Below are 14,749 nucleotides of genomic sequence, written 5' to 3' on the forward strand. Positions count from 1 at the left end.
ACTCCAGTATACTACTGCATACACTCGTGTACTCCAGTATACTACTGCATACACTCATGTGTACTCCTGTATACTACTGCATACACTCGTGTACTCCTGTATACTACTGCATACACTCATGTACTCCTGTATACTACTGCATACACTCATATACTCCTGTACACTACTGCATACACTCGTGTACTCCTGTATACTACTGCATACACTCATGTGTACTCCAGTATACTACTGCATACACTCGTGTACTCCAGTATACTACTGCATACACTCATGTGTACTCCTGTATACTACTGCATACACTCTTGTACTTCTGTATACATCTGCATAAATTTGAGTACTCCTCTATACTACTCCATACACTCGTGTACTCCAGTATACTACTGCATACACTCGTGTACTCCTCTATACTACTGCATACACTCATGTAGCACTTCTTTTTAAAGTTTTTTTTTTGTGATATACTCTGATTGCTCCAGCAGTTCCAGACATTGCTATAGATTATATCTGCATGTAATATTTGCTTTAAAGAAAATAAAAAGTCCAACATATCTTCACCGTTCTTACTGACATTAAAAAAAGAGACACCTTAACCTAGCAATCACAATACAACTACCACAAATGTGATGGGTATTATTGCAGTTTTCCCATGATTTTATTACACCTAGCAATGAGTAGTTATGTTGTTGTGGCCAAGCACCGTTCAGCCTCACGGAGACTTAAGCAACAAATGATTAATTTATTATGCGCTGTTGCTGGCCTCGTGTAGTGTGTATACAGTACATGGAGAGTACTGTGTATAAATACTCTTTGAAAGCAGTAACATTTGTCGATGGCTACTCTCCGAAGTTTGCGAAGCGCTCATTCAGTATGTTGTGTCTGTAGCTTATGTTACAGATGGCCGGTCTATATCTGCAACAGTAACTTTCGCCCAGCTGCCGTGTCTGTTCGCTCCTGCGCTCAATCTGCACGGCTCAGCCTGCCACAGCTGTTTGAATTTCCCGGCTGCGCTCGATTTCCGGGCTGCCGTTTCCTGACCGAGCCAACAACAAGATAACACAACAAGGAAAGAAAAAAAAAAACTAACCCAAGACTGCGCTCTGCGAGTTCAGGCTCTGCGTTTGCGTCGTGCCGAACCACAGAGGGGGGAAAAGGATGACTTTATAAATCGGGCGCAAAAGGGTAGTAGTGGTGGTGGTGGTGGTGGAGGAGGGGGGGTTAGGAAAAGCGAGAGAGCTACAGCACCGCCCGCCAGCCCGCAGAGCAGAGCCCGGCGCCGCCGCCCGTCCAAGCCGAGCAGCGCCGCAGCCATGCCGGCCTGCCCGTGGCCGGAGCCCCTCTCGGCGCCGCAGCTGAAGCGCCTGGAGGAGCACAAGTACAGCGCGGCGGGGCGCTCGCTGTTCGAGCCGCCCTTCCAGGTCTACTGGAGCTGGCTGGTGCAGCAGGTCTCCCCGCGGGTGGCCCCCAACACCCTCACCATCGCCGGGCTGCTGGTGAACGTCGCCACCACCGTGATCCTCGTCTACTACTGCCCCACGGCCACGGAGGAGGTGAGCCCGCAAGCCGACCCCGATAACGCTTGCACCCTAACCCCCCCCCGTCGAGGGGTGCATGTGTCTCAGCTGCCGTGATGAGTCGTGTTATTTCCAGCCCTCTGGGGCAAAACGAGACTTTGAATCTCCTGACCGCAGAGCCGCAGCCAAGCCGTGTGTGTGTGTTTTTTTTTGTTTGTTTTGTTTGTAACTTTCGGGGCAACTGGTGGTGTGTGTGTGTGACTGCCTTGGTTTTTACGAAGTGCAAACGCTCGTCAGCTCATTTTATTTTTTTCCTCTCCTGTGAAACAACGCTTTCTAGCTCGGCCTGGCGAAAACCGAGGTCGTGCCCTCGCCCCGTTTCCTTGCGCTTTCTGTTGGTGGCGTTTCGGGGGTGTAACTGGAGAAGGGGGCATCCCGTGACGAGGCGTCTGCTGGGTTTAAAAGAGGCCCTTCAGTTTAGGAAGTGTTTGAATGAGAGTCCGAATATCTTCTTTCTGCAGTTGCGGGACACTGTGGGATACAAGTTAAAGGAGTGAGGACAATGTTGTTTTGTTCGTCTAAGACAGGGCCGTCGGGTTCCTGCCCGAGCAGCCAATTAAACAATTATCCTAATTATTTTCTTTAGACATTCACTGGACTTACCAGAAACGGGTCTTTTACAAAACAGACAGTTATTTAAAGGCCTCGGAGCCCGGTTAGAAGTAGGGCATAGTGCTGGCCTGCAGTTAAATCCTAAGGTGACGGAGTCTGAATGGTGCAAAAAAGAAAAAAGAAAAAGCAGAGGGCGTTTGCCTTTGGGAGTTACCCGAGTTCGTGAGCTCTGATCTAAACTGTGAGCTGCAGCCCTCCTACGCACACAGGAGCAACGTAGCAGTTCAAGGGTCTGCAGTGATAAGATGCCCAGTGTCTGTTTCTGTTCCTGTAGCTGTGGTTGCCATCGACCCTGCGATCCCAGGACAGAGACGTGACAGGATTGTACACCTGGCCTGAAACTGAACCAAAGTCACTGCTTCAAATGAGCTCTCAACCTTCAATAAATTCGTATTGCTGCTTCATTACCACGCCGATATTGTACGACACTAACGTTCCCCATTCCAGGAGTGGACTGATTTAGTGACCCTTACTGTTTCTCCTCCAGGCTCACCCTCTTCTGCCTTTTCCCTCGCTAAAAACGGGATAGAAATCCCTGTCCTGTATCCTGTCTCTTTGATCTGGTGTCAGCCCTGGCGGGTGCCCCTGTCTCTCTCCCTTCTCTCCCTCTCGGGGCTTAGCTACCTTCCTCAGTGGCCAGTGACAGGTGACCAGCACACCCACTGCAAGTGAAGGGCGTTCAAGTTGTCTCTTCCAGCCTGCAATTCCCCACCTCACCGACACCAAGACTGGGTTCCCCACAGACAGCAGTCCTCTGTGATTGAGAAAAAATGAAGCACAGTATCTCTTGGAATTTGTGTTTTTTGCGTCCCTTGTGCGCTTGCAGTTATCCATTTTGTTTTTTAAAAAACGTCGCCTCAGTCACATCGGTACTGCCTCCCACTCGTGAGGTGTTCAGCTATAAAAGGAACAGTGCACAGCTGATTCCTGCGAAAGGGAAAAATATTCTGGAGGCTCTTATTTAAAACAAATATAGGACTGTCAGGACTTACATGTTAACTCTGCGGCAATATCAGTTTAGTCAAGGTTTAGCTCTTATTTTTACATGTTCGTTTATTTCAGTGCTTATTTCAACGCAGATGAAAGGAATCCACTATAAAGCTCAAAGTATTAGTCAGGACGTGGTATTAAGGCTTTAGTAGGAGTTAAGTAGTTAATCAGGCAGGGTGTGCTTTTGCAGGTGTACTTAGTAATGAGTGTATGTGCTTTCTGTGTACGCAGGAAGCAGGTATTTGTTTTCATACTTGTAACCCAAATAATGAATGGCTGGAGAGGCAAATGAGGAGTTTTTCTTCTCCACTGTAAGGCCAAGGGAGGGGATGTTTTGGGAGTATAGGTACTCTGCTGGAACACGTGAAGGTGAAGTCCACCCTGAAGAGGCAGACACAGCTGAAGAAGGCTCAACAGCCAAGAAAGGGTTTCTTCTTTCTCTTTTTCACTGTCGAAGTAAACTTGTCCTGTTCCTCTGCGGCCAACACAGACGGACTGCGCTCCTCACTCGAACATCTATGTCGTAAGATAAGATTTTATTGTCCCCTGAGGGATTTTTTTTTATGGACACACGGCACTCATGTACATTTAAATGGAATGCAAACAAAAAAAAAAAGAAGAAAAGAAAAACATTGCATGTCATTCTATTACAAAAAATAAGAAACACATTGCACATCACTCTATTGCACATGTACAGTATACCACATAACACCATGTAACATTTATAACACATCACAAAACATATCGCACTCAAGTGGGTGGTAAGGGTCAAAATTGTGTTTATCCTTGACATTTGCATTGACAGCTTTAATGGAAAGTGGAACAAAGGAATGTTTGTATCTGTTTGACTTACATTTGGTAATGTATGTCAGATAACAGGATGTTAACTACAAAATGGCAAAATCAGAAAAAAAAACCTTTCATCATGACAAAACTGACACGGTGTGATGGCTTCTGCACATGTGGCGAGAGAAGTATCTCCTTTTAATAATGATTTTAAGCGTAGTATTGTAGTGTGGATCCTACAAAGAGCAGTGAAACAGGTTTTTCTAGCTGGGCAGTACAATGAGATCTGTGTACTGTGATAAGTGGTCCATTATAAAAGGTTTGTTACCCAGAGACTTCTCCAGTTACACTTGTTTTTCTTGTGTGGTTCAATTTTCCACTGTAGCAAGCAGATGGTGGCTTTTTAGGGACTTGTTTTCGAGTTTGTGGTTATTTACAATTTCAACTTGCGTAAGGAAATGGAGAATTTCATCAATTTCTCCACTGCCCACAGATAACAATCACTGTCAGATTGAACAGAGTGAAACGTATAATTTCCTGCTGTACTTATTTGGGAAGTTAAATTCAAGGACAAAACAGTGGCTGCTTGGCGAACAGCGAAGGAAGGTTAAGTGTCCCTATTCTAAACGGTGTAAAAAAAAATCCCTTCCTGCTGGCACTAGAAATTTCATGACCTCCTGTCCGACACAGGTGCACTTTGAAGTCAGGCTGTTTTGTACTTCGGACCTGAGAGGTAAGGTAATGAAATTCTGCCTGCGAGGGGACAGGAAGGTCTGGCACAAGTACTCAGAGTCCCAAAGAACATGGGCTTTAGAGACCTGTCCCCATTCTGCACGAGCGCTGGTGTGCTGACAGTTCTCCCTAAGGCATCGTCAGCTGCCTGTTCAGAACTTCAGAACTTTTCAACATCCATGTTCAGGAGAATGAGTGCTGGTGTCAGGCAGAGGGACAGCAGGTTCCGGAGGCATTTCTGTCAGGGCCGGGCACAGAGCCTCCCATTCCCCAATGGGACCACACACAGGGATCGAACCCTGGGCCCTGGTGCTCCCGGTGCTGTCCTCAGCCCTGCTGAGCCACATGGTCCTCCCCTTTCAGGGCGAAGCCGTGTTGAGGAGTGGCTGTTTTGTGATACCTGTGCAAACGGAAACACTTTTATTCTCCCCCAGGAATCCTGGGACTCCGGGGGTTTTGCAGGTCTTGAATGTGGGGTGGGGCCTGTCCCCCTGGGGCTCATGGGATGTTTCCTTTGTGCAGCGGTGTCTCTTGTCATTTCAGGCCCCGGGATGGATATTCCTGCTCAGCGCCTTAGGCCTTTTCGTCTACCAGTCGCTAGATGCCATCGACGGGAAACAGGCGCGGCGGACGAACAGCAGCTCGGCGCTGGGAGAGCTCTTCGACCATGGCTGTGACGCTGTCTCCACAGGTAACCTCGCTCTCGCCTTTCAGCTTCGGGAGAACTGCAGCTAGCTGTCTGCTCACAGAGCTGGCGCTGCGCCTTCACCTGAGAAAGTAAAAAAAAAAAAAGCCTCCTTCCAGGCTGCGGTCCTTTCCAGCAGAAAACGAGCGCTGTGTGTAGGTGGTGTCGGGCCCGTCTTCAGACAGCAGTTCTAGAGATGGCTAGTGCCTTATTAAAAACAGAACGGGCGTCTTGTGCATGGCTGGTTTCCGAGACAGGTCAGAGGTCACAATACTTTGTCATACCCTTCCAAGATGAATTGGATGTGAGCTGTCCCGTTTCCTATCGGAGCTTCCAGCGAGAGAATTCACATCAATTAATCAGCTCAAGCAGAATCATATGAACTTAATTACATCCTTTCTCCTGTAATACACTTGTCTGCACAAATTGCTTGAGATGGGGTTTCTGAGTTGAAAGTGTATCCCGGCAGCTCACTGCCAGAAATGGAACCCTTTCTTTCCTGGTGAATAAGGTGGGTTTGTCCTTGATATTGAAGATTGACCCAGCTCGGCCTAACATTACAGCTTCGCTGTTTGCCAAACACTGGTAAGGTACGTAATGAGCATTCGATGTCGGCGAGGTCAGTGCAGTATAATCATTGGGTAGGGCTCCTGTGCAACTTCTAGTTTTAAAATGTTCCTGGACATAGAGCTTTGAGGAAAACCTGAGTTTTTCTTGGACAACTTGATTTTTGCATTGTAGTTCAGTGGTGACATTGCAGGAAGAGCTGTACCTAATGGTAAGTTAATATGTTAAAGTATTTTAGGAGCGTAACTGCAAGATAATGGTGCATTTTGTGAGTCTAAATATGTTACATAGCTTTGACAGTAAATAAATCGGGAATCTGCTTGAAATGTTCAATGATTGTTGAATGTTTACAAGTTTAAATGATCAAAATTGCACTGCACTAAGTCTTCATTGTGTTTTTTGTGGGTTTTTTTGCAGTTTTTGTGGCGGTGGGAACATGCGTCGCAGTGGGCATCGGTGGTTACCCCAACTGGATGTTCTTCTGCGGGTTCATCGGCATGTTCATGTTCTACTGTGCCCACTGGCAGACCTACGTTTCGGGAACATTGCAGTTCGGATTGTAAGCAAGCCCTTTGTTCAGAGCGCGGGGGGTGGGGATGTTTGGTCCCTGAGGGGCGTCTCTGCTCACACTTCTGCAAACATCAGCGTGTCGAGACATTACTGGAGTCCACGCTCCACATAGAGAAGCCAGTCTGGTTTTGGTTTCACCACTTCATTGATTGAGAGCAGTGTTTCTCTTCCCCTCGATGGAATAGTGCATTGACCCTTCGCCCTGCAGCAGGGGTGGGGTCATCTAGACCCCTGTCTTGTGGCGTTAAATCAGTAAGCTGGCATAGGTGCTCCTCAGCCTAAAATAAAAATTAAAAGGCATCTGGTCAGTCACAGATGTCTCGCAAAATGACTCGGACTCTGGCAGTGATGTAACAAAGGGCAGATTATTTTTGGATGGAAGAAAATCCTCAAGTAATTAAACTTTTCTTTTGTGTGCCTGCGCCCCCTGTCCTTGGCACGGAGTGTGGAAAAACCCGGTCGAGGAGGGCGGCCTCATAGCTGGGCACGTGATTATTCTTCGTTCCGCGAGACAGGTTAGATGCTTCGAGAACGGAGAAGGCTGCCGTGGGCGATGGTCCGATGAGCCTGACAGCCGAGGAATGTCTTTGAGCGGGCTTGTAGCACACACGCACTCGGGTTAAGCCAGGCAGCCTCTGCACAAAGACACACAGTGCCCACAGCTCTGTCTGCTCCTTCAGAGCAGCTGAGTGGCATTCTGTCCGCTGAAGCGAGAGAGCTGAGCATCATCCTGCCCTGCGGAGGGCTGGCATCGCTGGTCTCGTGGTCTCACAGCGCTGACTCCAGTCCTCCTCTGTGGACTGCGTCATCAGAATTAGAAGTTGCGAAACGCACTGCCCTCTGAGCAAGCGTGATTTTTTTACCTAGTAGGCTCCGTGAAGGGTCGTGTTTGTAAGAAGAATGAGAGCCTTTTTTTGCCGACCTCACCAAGCCACCCGAGTGTACGGAGGTGTCGGAAATACGAGGTGGTTTGCAGGCTGTGTTGTCAGCAGGGTATCGGCCGTGTGTGCGGCAGGTTGCTCGTTCCGTGATCTGTCTTCCAGGAAGCGGGCGTAGACGCAGCACTGCAGGAGCTGTCCGAACAGACCTGCCTGTTTCCTGCCATGTTTCCATCTCCCAGACCTTGGTCTTGGAAACCATTTCAGCCACTGATGTCAGGTTCTGTGAGCTGTTGTTGGCACTCTTCTGCTGCTGGCCGCTGGCAGTACAGTAACAGTTAGACGTCGGGCAGCCCCACCTGAATGAGCTGAGTGGAATCCAGACTGTAATACTGCTGGTCTTTGGGTGTGGAGAGTGTAAGAACATTCTAATGACAGAGTGGTCAAAGATGGTTTTTATTGTGAGGCGCCATTGAACGTTTTGTTACCTTTTCGTTTTTACATTAACACAATTCAAGACATAATACAAGAAGGCGTACATCCACATGTAATAAAACTGTGATGCGAATACTGGACTTTCTGTGCCATAGATAATAGAGACAATATGTTATTGTATTCTCTAATCTCAAGTTTATTTTTTTTGCTTCCAGAGTTGATGTGACGGAATGCCAGACTGCTATAATCATTATGTACCTGATGTCAGCCTTTGGCGGAGTCAGTCTGTGGGAGACCCAGGTAGTGAAGTTTTAACAGTTGATCTTAACAGTTAGACGTAAGAAAATGTTCAGGGCTTGTTCTGTGCCGTAATGTACCTGAGCGTTTCCGTTCAGATTATTTTATCTTGCTGGCGGATCAAATCCATCTTAAGAGCAGCTACTTGAACTGTTGAGTATGAATTTTGGAGAATGTGAAGGCTTGTTTTCACACTGTTGATGAGTGATGACATTAAGGCCTTCTATGTCATGCTGTGAATTTTAGATTCACCTCTCCGACTTGCTTTAAACCTTCCCGAGATCTACCTTTTGAATTCAGTGTGGTGGTTAATGGCAGACTGGTTCCAAACATCCCTCAACAGACCACTATTTGTTTGAAAAGGGATTTAATTAGCAAAGCCACGAGGGCTCCACACTTAAGCTCTTCTACTTGCATCACATGATTCAGTTAACCTTTGAACTTTTTACCTTTGAGCAGAGCTGCATGTAGCAAATCAAAATGACATAGTATGTTACTGCTCACCAATACTACTTCTGTGTAAAGAAGAATGAATCATTTGGATGGATCTCTGACCCCTCTGAAACAATTTTCTGTCTGTGAAAACTAAAATTAATACACAGCACACAAAACTCCTGCACAGTCTTGCTGATTTCATTTGAAAACAGGTTACTGGGACTCTTCCTGCTTGTCATAATACAAGCTCCATGTACTAATTAATTTTTAATTTTTCAAAATTAAAATAAATACTATATTTAGAATTTTTGTTAGACAAAGAATTAAACTGAAGACTCTGCAGAATCTTCTGCTTTCAATCAATTAGAACTCTATAATCCCAAAATGCATCAGCCTCCAAAAAGGTGCAGAATTATTAATAGGAGTTTTTCAGAGAGAGAAATCCATCCATGCCTTTACATATCAAAAGATTATTCTTAAGGTTGTTTTAAAGGTTTACTTTTGTGTTGGATTCTAGTCCCGTTAATAGAATTTCTTTGAGTCAATCATAATATTATAGGAAAGCAATACATTTTTTAATTGAAATATTGAAATCCCCCGTTTCCATTCGTGTGTTAATGAACTCTGATTTTGTTGATTTTGTGATCTCCCTTTTTAAGATGTACCGTTTACTGTTAAGGGGGGGGTTTGCAGTAAGGTTCTGTACACAGTCTAAGGTGCTTCCTTTTAGGTAAATAAAACACTCTAAAGACTGTGCTCCAGTGTAAATATTTAAATAGAACTTTTGTTTCACTTTCACTCTGTGCTGCCCATGGAAGCTCGAGTAAACTGCACATGGGATTGACTCGAGGTAATTATCTTCATGGCAATGGATCTGTCATAGACATGAAGTGACTTCAAGTGGAGGTGGCTGTAACCTCGCAGGCCGTTTCATTTGACATTGGCTTCTTTCAGTGTTAAGCTGAAGCATGTTCACGGCTTCTGTAAAGCCATTGTAATGTTAATATCGGTTCACACTTTTATTTTCCTTGAAGCTTCCTGTGATAGGACTGAAACTCCAAAGCTTGCCCATACTTGGGATTGTGGGCGGGGCTCTCTATTCATGCACCAATTACTTCCGGGTCATCCTGAGTGGCGGCGTGGGCAAGAATGGCTCTACAGTTGCAGTAAGTTATGACCTGGCTTTTCTTGACTGTTGTGTGTTTCAGCAGGTATGCCTGAAACTGTGACTTGCTGTTGGTCAGCTCCATCTTTAACTCAATGCAGAATGTTGGGGATTTGTTTTGTTTGTGGCTGTGCTCTGTGATTTATATGCAGTGTAAGTGGCTATTACATGAATTGATCATTTAAGTTGTGGAATTGTTTTTAAAAATTGAGCTGGTCAACTTGCCAGTTTACTGCAAAGACTGTTGCAAGAGGAGCCCATTCACCCAACCAGTTAATATAAAATAAATGTGTTTCGTTTGTCCATAATGGAGGGATGAGAATCATTTTTGTGAAGCCAAGGTAAATTTCAACCAGCGCGTAGTAGGAGGTGTGTGGAATATTTGGGGGTTTCTTATTCTGCATTTGAACACTAAAATGCTAATTCACGGTTCAGATAGCTAATAGCAGATGTAGTTTGTTTGAATCCTAACAGATCTGAAATAGTACCTTTATTCCCTACCAAGGCAAGGAAGTTTTAAGTTTAACTGTAGTTATTTTAAATAGTACTTGACGCCTGTTTTTTTCCTACAGGACACTAGTGTTCTTTCTCCCGGGCTTCCCATAGGATTAATCCTAACACTGGCATTCATGATCTTCAAGAAATCTTCCAGCCAGGTCTTCGAACGTCATCCTTGCCTGTACATATTAACATTTGGATTGGTGATTGCGAAGATTTCCAATAAGCTCGTTGTAAGTAAGGAGTTTTAAGATGGTCGTCTCAGCCACACATCATTACAGATTGTAGAGAAACTAGTGTCTCAGTGTGATCTGCTTGATAAAAACAGATGTATTTATGAAAGATGGGAATGTTGTTGACACTTGGCCAATAATAGTGGCCTTATGGTGAAAAACGATATGTTTAAATGTTTCTTTGTAACTTAATAGTTTTAAGGTAAAACATTACTAGCAATTACCAAGTAATTAATTAATTGTGTATACAGTTCTCTGAACAATGACATGATGTGCTCCACACTTCTATATTATAACGTTAGACGCTAATGTAGTTTGTACAATTGTGCGAATGTATTTACATTTGGGCTAACTAAATTATCAAGGGAAACTTGTATTGTTTAATACACTGGTATGGAAAGACAGTGTATTCTTAGATGTTTATATTAGAACTTAAAGCATCATTTTAAAATGACAACATATAATTTTTAATGTTCAGTTTTAATTAATTAAAAGACATTACAGTATTGATGTCTCTTCTTAGATTTATTCAAAATAGTCAGCTGAAAATCAAACAGGAACTAACTTTATTTGTAATAGGAACTTCGTAAAAATTTTATCTTCATCATGCCAGGTTGCTCATATGACGAAAAGTGAGCTACATCTCCAGGATACAGCCTTTATTGGGCCAGGCCTGCTGTTCCTGAACCAGTACTTCAACAGCTTCATCGACGAGTACATTGTTCTTTGGATAGCACTGGTGAGTGGAGTACAACAGAGGGTGTACTGAGCATCAAAAGAAACAGCTCTCATCCTGTGTGTTTATAGAAGAATAAACTATGTTCGACTGACCATCAATGAAAGAAAGGAACATATGCTCTATTAAAAGAAGATTGTCTTTGTACCATGATGATAAAAAACAACTGGCCTAAGTCACCTCAGGAGGTGTCTTAAGCAGTGGAGCCAGTCCTCTTTAGTGATGACTCAGTTTTATGCAGACCTCCCTGATGGACCTAAGGTGGCACAGACAGGCAGAACAATATACTACATATTCTAATGTACAAACAATATAATAAGTAATCAGTCGGGCCAGGCGTGTCTGGCTGCTACAGAGCTGCACTTGTACTGAGTGGTGACTGGCTGCTCCTCCTGCTGACTCATCGTGACACAGCAGTCTTCCAGCAGGACAGCCACCGCCTTATTGCAGGGGCCTTGTAACAGCAGCTCTCCTGGAGGGATGAGAGTTAGGGCCACAGACTTGAGGGCCAGACTTGAGCCCTCTTAGACAGTTGTGAGACGAGCTGGGACAGCACTTAGCATCTAGAGCTCAGAGACTCAGACCAGAGAACATGCTGGTCCAGTCTTTATAAACTGGCACACAGTACCACACCACACCTGCCAAGTGCTGCAGAGCTCGTGTCACAGATGTACATGCATTCATGGTTAGTACTCATTGCTATGACAAATGTAATGCAAAAGTTCAGTTTTAAATACAGACAGACTCCCCTGTCCTATCATCTTATCTGTGAAAGCTGCTCATCGACCACTTGTTTGTATTTCTGATCTCCCCCGCTGGTGCAGGTCATCTCGGTGGCAGAGCTGACGAGGTACTGCACAGGGGTGTGCCTGCAGATAGCAGCCCACCTGCGGATACACGTCTTCAGCATCGTGCCCCAGGTCTCCCCACAGGTTCACAACCACCACGACTGACTGCTCGCCCCGAGGGAGGAGAGTAGCACCGGCGAGGTCCCCCTCGTAGCAGCAGTTCACCAAGACCCCCCAGTTGAAAATCTGATCCACCTGGATGTTAGCAGTTGTGATTAGATTACTGACTGGATGATCTCACTTACAGCTATTGCTGAATTCATAATCTAATTGGCTAAAGTAATTGGATTAACTAATTTAATTATTCTGATTCTTTCTCCACTGGATGGATATTGTTTGTATCATACTGGAAATTATGGCAACATTCCAGCTATTGGCATCATACAGATATACAGAGGTAGGACTATAACAGACACAAGCAGAGATTCAGAGCCAGGTCAAACCAAGGAGAAGGAAAGGAGTCTAAGCTGAATGGAGAGAGGAGACGGGGCTTGATATTGTGCTCTGTCAAGGTTTAGCATGTTTTCAGTCACAGGGACTCCTTACTGTTGGTGTACGCTTTTGCATTTAATACAGTCCTTCTGATGCAGAGTATACCAGTAAACGTTCTACATCAAAGGAAGGTTATCTTTTTCAGCAAGCTGAAAATAAATTAAGAAACATAAGGGTGTGTTTATAATTTTCAGTATGTAAATGTAGATAAAATTCTTTAGCTCATCTGCAAAACTTTCTCTAAGGAAAAAATATTTTTTTATCAATGTTCAGTCTCCATTTTTAAAACAAAATCGTGGCTCTAAATTAAATGGCAGTCTTCTTTAATCTTAAAATTTCAGATGCCTGTAATTGGGCACAATTGCCAAATTAGTGAAATTAAAAAAAAAAAGATGCATTGCAATGAAATAGCTTCTGGTGGAGATTTTAAAGATTTGCCTGATTTTAAAGAGCAGGATTGCAGCACGGAAGGGGACCAGGGCTCTGTTTTAATGTTCGAACCAGTGGCAGACACCTCTAGGGCCTCACTTGAAACCTTTTTTATAAAACCATTCCCGGTTCCTGCAGTGAGGAAAGTCTCATCCCCAAATGCAGGAGCAGCCTGGAGCTCAGGTGTGCCTGTCACTGGTTACATTGAAGAGGAGCTGCCATGTGGCTGTTTCACAGACCGGGACACCTCCTCCTGAAGGGCACGATGCACAAACCTGAACTGAACGAGGATCAGTTTAACAGCCTTAAGCTCCTCTTGTTTTTACTGAGCATTTCGACATAAGAAGCAGCTGAAGTGAACACTAACCTTTTTCACAATTTTTGCAAGACTATTCAGTACATTATAGTATTTATAATTACCAAAAATGTAAATAAAAGCAATATTTATTAAACGGGCAGGTTAGAACTTCATATTATTTCTGAAATTAATCATTTTTCAAATGTATAATACTTTAAAAATTTTGAAGGTTTGTGGTAATCGGTGTTTCATTCAAAAGACCAATAATGATCAAATAGTTTTATTCTGTGATACTTTGTCAGTTATAATCTGTACGTGAAAATAGTGCCTAGACTAGAACAAGTACTTTTCTTATTCTGCATCCTGGTGAGCGTTTTAAGAATTGTTACTGTTTTTTTATAGTAGGATGATCAAAGGGAGAGGAGATCACTTAAAAATGCAACTAGTGCTTTGTGAATTTTAAAGTTGGTGGAGAAATAGCTGTTTTTCTAATTAAAAATTGCACTATTGTTTTGAATAAACTGAAATTAGTGTGAGTTCAACTGTGTTCTTAAAGCAATCTTTACATTTAGCACTATATAAGAAAACGGAGGAAAACATTTTGAGATATTTGAATGGTACATAAATTATGAACCCATTTATTGTTTTAATATGTCATATCAGACCAAAAAAATCACTTGGTATTTTTCTCCACATTTCTCCCTTATAATACACCAGGAACGTACGTGACAAGCAGGAGTAAATACTTCAGCCTCCCTTCTTCATGTGCAGAAGTCCACAGTTAAAGAAGGAATTCACAGATGCAACATGACTGCATTTTATTACTTTTCTAGTATATAGTTTAGACGTGATTAAAACCAGATTTTTATTAACGGAAGTAGTAACTGTGTTTAAAAAGGTGTTGGGTGTTTCTAATTTAACTCCATAATGCTAACACTGGACATTAACATAATCTGAAAGCACATTTATACTAACATTTAACACCGTGAACGAATGGCCAGCCGTGAAAATGAATATTAACATTTTAACTATTATATCACGTAGGATGAAGGTATTTCCATTGCTGTGGCTCCTCAGAATATCACGGACTGAAGAGGTTTGTGAGCACTGTGGTGGCGGAACAGGGAAAGCCCACCTTACAATACTGAGCGCAGTGTGTGCACAGTGGCAGTTCACAGCCTTCAGCAGAGAAACCCTCCTTTGGCAAAGAGCTGAGCTGGGTGTGAAGTGGAGCATTGGTTACACTGAATTTTCTTACCTACAAAATGTTATATATTCTTTGTTTACACATTTTATTTTTGTTATAAATATATATACATGCAATGAAGCCTTTTACTTACTGTGTCCATCATGCTTTTCTTCTGCAACGCAAGACCTTTCAGTTCGGCGTTCAGGCTGGGTTCCCATCAACAATGCTTTCTGGCTTGAAAACCCAAAGCCACTCCTTGTTCATTTGGAGCTTGATGTAAAACGAAGCCCAATTTGAAAAGAC

General features: G+C 43.7%; 1 protein-coding gene across 1 annotated transcript; it reads left to right on the top strand.

The window, feature by feature from the left end:
• Positions 1-992: 992 nt before the first annotated feature.
• Positions 993-14,584, top strand: chpt1 (choline phosphotransferase 1). Its single transcript, XM_006633130.3, has 9 exons — positions 993-1,547; positions 5,235-5,382; positions 6,361-6,502; positions 8,042-8,126; positions 9,593-9,724; positions 10,296-10,454; positions 11,068-11,193; positions 12,015-12,110; positions 14,302-14,584. Exons 1-9 carry the CDS (start codon positions 1,308-1,310, stop codon positions 14,347-14,349), a joined length of 1,176 nt encoding a protein of 391 aa, XP_006633193.2. The 5' UTR covers positions 993-1,307; the 3' UTR covers positions 14,350-14,584.
• The last annotated feature ends 165 nt before the right edge of the window (positions 14,585-14,749 follow it).

The sequence above is a fragment of the Lepisosteus oculatus genome, chromosome 7, assembly GCF_040954835.1.
Source record: "Lepisosteus oculatus isolate fLepOcu1 chromosome 7, fLepOcu1.hap2, whole genome shotgun sequence".
In the NCBI taxonomy this organism is placed as follows: Eukaryota; Metazoa; Chordata; class Actinopteri; order Semionotiformes; family Lepisosteidae; genus Lepisosteus; species Lepisosteus oculatus.